The sequence below is a fragment of the Nothoprocta perdicaria genome, unplaced genomic scaffold (genome assembly GCF_003342845.1).
Source record: "Nothoprocta perdicaria isolate Ctin4 unplaced genomic scaffold, notPer1 scaffold_206, whole genome shotgun sequence".
In the NCBI taxonomy this organism is placed as follows: Eukaryota; Metazoa; Chordata; class Aves; order Tinamiformes; family Tinamidae; genus Nothoprocta; species Nothoprocta perdicaria.
This window is the reverse complement of record NW_020455272.1, coordinates 1,402,383-1,407,274: the sequence shown is the minus strand read 5'-3', so window position 1 is coordinate 1,407,274 and position 4,892 is coordinate 1,402,383. Positions and strand designations below refer to the sequence as shown.

Genomic DNA, 4,892 nt, shown 5'->3' with positions numbered 1-4,892 from the left:
CCGGGCGGGGCGGCGGCGGCGGCTGCGCTGGGGTGCCGGAGCCTGCGGTCCCGGTGTGGGCGGGAAGCGGCAGAGCGCCCCGCGCTGAGCGGGACACGCAGGTCGCAGAGCCCCGCGCTGAGCGGGACACGCGCGGGTCTCTACGTCTGTGTGTTCGCAAAGGAGGAAATGGCTCCCGCGTGTGGCTGCGGAGCAGGACAAGGGAGCGTGCAGGGGGGAGCGGAGCGGAGCCGCCGCGAGGGGGACAGGGAGCCAGGGGAGCCCAGGGGAGCCCAGACGGAGCCGGGAGCTGGGTCCAGGCGGCCGGAGGAGAAGGGGCTGCGGCCTCCCGCAGCTGGAGATGCCCACAGGGATGTGCCCGCTGGGGCCTCCCCTTATTCCAGTAAAGTTCCAGGACTCCTCTGTCTCCTTCTTGGACACTCAGTTCTTGACAGCGACATTTTCCACACAGTAACACAAATGACAAATAAAAACGTTTTATTCAGCTTACTAGAATAAAATACACATAAACAATGTGTTGAAATGCAATAAACCACACTTTTTTTAACATAGTTAAAAGACACATGCAAAGTTGCCCTTAAAAAAACCCATTATCTACTTAGTATATGCACTTCAAAACAAGGGAGTGTTTCTGCAGGTCGCATGTAGTGTCACCTGGCAATTGTGCAGACATTAAAGTACGTTTGATGCTGGCCCCAGCGGCCACTGAGCTCCGCAGAGGGGCCAGCACATTTCAGTGGGGTTTGCTCAAGTTCCTCCCACAGGCAGCCGAGAGGAGGGGGTTTGGGGCCTTGGGTTCCCCCGGCCTGTCCACAGGGTCACTCTTATTGCAGGATGGAGTGTTCCCCCAAACGTAAGTCGTGAACGGCCAGTGGGCTGCCCTGGGTAAAACTGGAAGGTTACTCTTACCACGAGCGCCTGGATTCAGGCCACGTGGAAAACATCACAGTGTTTGCTTTATGAAAAGATAAATGTGCATAAATCAATACATTACAGGCCTGGATGTGAAGTCCCTCTGAACAATACAAGTATTTCATCTCTATTTTCATTTTTTTTTGTACTTTTTTTCTTAGCAGGATCAGGAGCCCTACTGGTAAAGCTTKCAAAAAAAGCTGTTGGCATCTCCCGCCCCCTTAGGTCTTCAGTTTATTCATATCCAAGCATTCTGGTTCAAGCATTTCTTACCACTTTTGCATATTCTGCTAAAGAGAACTGCTAGAAAAGAAAGTGACTTCAGTACCTTGAAAATAAAAAAAGACTAGCCTTTCAGCTTCAAAGTATTCAGTTCCCCTTTTGCTGGGATCTCTAGATCCTGTTTTGTGCTGGCCAGAGATTTTCCATTCTAAAAATAATAAAGAGAAGGTAGGAAGCGGCGCAGTCCAAACCTGAATGGTGCCTGAATGGAGTTCAGGCAACAAGGTGCCTGCCCCTCACACACACACACACACACACGTGTGTGCGGCACATACACATGTTGGCACTGCCCCAGTAATGATTGTTTTCACCCCAAGAAAGGCCCTGTCCCCACTATGGAACGGGCTGGGCGGGGATGACGGGAAGCCCTGAACAAGCACCGCAGAGCCCACAGACACCTTCAAGATCTGGCAAGTGCCCGGGCACCAACTGCTGGGCAAGGCAGCAACATTGCTTAGAACYGAGCCTTTCTTCTCAGCGCTGCGGAACAAAACACAAAATTACATAAAATGCAGTGAGACAGGAAGCAGAGGGGAGCTCCTCATTTGCAGGATTTAGGACTTAGCTGGAGCGAGTTCGGATGCAAAGGCAGGTAGCGTGGAAATTGTGTGATCTGAATGGAGAGATTAAAGCATTAAATATGAGCTCTTGAGTAGTGTTACTAATGCTATCCTGGATTATTGAATCCAACTAAGCTGCTTAAAAACGGAACTGCCCTTAAATGAATAATACTGTTTCAGCGGCAGTTCTGACAGAACTGGCTTTGCTAATTTGTTCTCTCTCTCAAGTCCCTCCCAATTCCTGGGTTTCATGCAGGAACTGCCGGAACATTTGTTTGGGTTTCTTTGGAGTAAAATCTTTGCTGTCACACTGCCCTCCATGGGGTTGAGACATAGGAATATTCTTCCTACCACATAAAAAAGGCAGTTTTTAAATGCCCACCAAATGGAGCCACCTCGTGCCGAGGCGCCAGGCCATTCCGGCTCTCCCCTTGCCAGGTGCTGCCGAGGCGGCGCGAGGAAGGGGGCCGGTCCCCACGGAGCTCCAGCCGCTCCAGCAGCAGCCGCAGGGAACGAGGCCGCAGCAGCCGCTCGGCTCGGCCCGAGGGGCTGCGGAGCTGGGAGCTGCTCACATCCGGAGCAGCTGCTGCCGGCGCCGCTCGCAGCYGGAACGGCTGGAAACGGGCGGCGCAAACAGGGGCTCTGCCTGTGCTCGCACACRGGCAGCCGGAGGCACTGGCACCTCCACGGACACGGCTCTGCTCCTGGCCACCCACTCCTGTTCCTTCCTTGCCATTCTCACCTAAGGAGCAAGGACCTGCAGATTGCTGCTACCAAGAAATACAGATGTGATCTGCATTGCAGTATCCATACGTGGAGATTAGCCTTCTCCTACCTGAAATTATTCTTTAAAAATCTGATTTCTTCTAAYACACCATCAAGGCCCAGTCAGGCAGGAAACTTTCATACCCAAAGCTCCTRGAGAGACATTTTCAAAGGCACCAAGTGTTAATGGCAGTCATCTGATTTCTGCCTTTGACACAGTGTCCACTGGCTATTGCAAAGTATTAAGGTGAGCACATTTAACTCCAGAAAAGTGAATATATAGACATGGGCAAGGAAATAGAAAGGGCAATGAAAACAAACTTAACACTGTTAGGGAAGGTGAGGGGCACAGGCCTGTTTCATGTATGCTACTCTGAAGAGCAGCCRTTAGGCTTTCAGCCCCAAATCTGACTGCCTTTTAGCCAGTCTCTGACCTAATCACATGTCCACTTCTGTATAAAAGGAATGGGCTTTGATCACCATAGAGCTTCTCATCTGCTAGGATGGGAAAAGCCACTGAGATTAACTAAGTGATGCTGACACAAAGTCGGAGGGAAGTCCCTGTGGGTCAGRTTCTGCCTTTCTAAGAAGGAAAGTATTATGGCTTTTATGTTCAGGACAAGTTCAAACACAGCTGACACTCAGGGACCAGGGAATGATTTACAACTCACACCTTCAGATCTGTTTGGGGCAGACCCTTCTCCTCCTCCCTGAGTCTCTAAGGCCTGGCCACATCTTTTCTTTCCTGCTCCTGCTTGGCCCTGCCAGGCACTCCGGAGAGCTTGGCAAAAGAAGCCCTGCAAGAGCTCTGGACACCGTCTTCAGCAGCAGTGGAGACGGCAGACTCCAACGAGCAGACTGTACCATATATAGCCATTTCCAGGAGCTGTGGTCTGTATATATTCATCCTGGGAAGGCAGACAGACTTATTGATCCTGATTTTTATCAGGGAAGACTTGAGCCAACAAAATTAGAAGGCCTGGATACTGCTAGATAATAAGAGCCCAGATCAGACTTGGGGAGCTCCTGATAACAGCTTTTGGTTCAGACCCAGCCCAGCATTTCCCGTTCTACCCCCACGAGCCTTGCTACTGAGCTTGCGTGCCCAGAGAAGCCCACACAAGTTTGCAAAATCCACCCAAGACACCCCGAGGGATTTAGCAGGGAGCAGGATTAGTGAGGGTGCAAGTCAATAAAACTGAGGTTTGCGGATATGGCTGTGTTCTGTTTTACTACACACCCCTGCTCTCCACCCTGCTGAGGAAGTCACTAATACGGTGTAAGGAGAGGTTTCAGCACCTAGTTATCCTTCATCAAAGTATCCTGTTATTAGTCCCAGGCCTCTGGGCTTGACCCTGCCGCACAGGTCCAGCGGCAGCCACTGCTCACTGCAAAGCATTACTGATCCAGGGCTTGAAAGCCCAAAGGCTACGGTCTTAAACTTGAGCTCATCATCACAGGCAGGCCCAAGAGGCAGAGCAGGTGCCAGCCCCTGGGTTAAATCCCAGCAGGGACCTATCAAGGTGAACCACAGCTCCTGGGCCAGCCAGAACTGCGGTATCTCAAGTATGTCCTTGTAAGGCCCGCGTGGGTCAGAGGAGGCACAAAGCTGCAGGTACCATTTAGGGCCAACAGCCCCGGGGAGGCATTTCGTAAGAAGCCAGTCTTATCTACAGTGAGAAAAAGAAAACCTGGCAGAACTTCAGCACAATACAACAGACGCTAATAAATGCTGCCCGGCGCAAATCTCCACGCAGAAAAACAAAACCAAAGGGACTGGTGATGGAGAGGCTGCTGATGAAAAATTCAAAGCACCCACRGTCCCAGGATGGCAAGCATCAGGACAAGCCATCTGAGTGGCAACAGGGTGAGACCTGTTCCGTACGTGTCAGTTTGGGTCCCTTTCTATCACCTCCTATCACCAGYGGAGAGTTCAAGGGCAGCTCTCCTGGATTACACATTCTAAAGCCTCCTGGAAACGCAGAGAGAGTAAAAAAATAAGAGGTCCAGTGCAGGCACGGGTCTCCCCTGCATGCCCCATGAAGCAGACACACAGCCACACACACTCAGCCACCAAGAGAGAAGAGGGCAAACGAGCGTGCCCCGCTTCTCTTTTCCCGCGGGAAGAGCAGCTCGGCAGCAGCTCTGCTGGAGGCTGGCCCGAGGGGGCTCGTGCCCTCCATCCCCGGGCCCCACGTCACAGGTGCCCCCTGTGCTGCCTCTGCAGCCACTCCCGCCTGAGCAGCGCGATCTCCTGCCCGTACCAGTTGTGGAGCTTGGAGAAGCAGGCCGTCTCCGGAGACACGGGGCTCTCCGGCAGCGGGAGGCTGGGCGCGGGGGAGGCGGCTGCGCCGCCGCCGGCCGAGCGCCGGC

The 4,892-nt window shown here is 52.8% G+C and overlaps 1 protein-coding gene across 1 annotated transcript in view; it reads right to left on the bottom strand.

Annotated features, from left to right (window-relative positions):
* Nucleotides 1-884: 884 nt before the first annotated feature.
* The window catches only part of PHETA2 (PH domain containing endocytic trafficking adaptor 2), a 4,710-nt gene continuing 702 nt past the window's right edge, over nt 885-4,892 (bottom strand). Inside the window, exon 2 of the mRNA XM_026038293.1 lies at nt 885-4,892. This exon is cut by the window's right edge and continues 8 nt beyond it. Coding sequence (XP_025894078.1) covers nt 4,717-4,892 — 176 coding nt within the window. The 3' untranslated portion in view covers nt 885-4,716.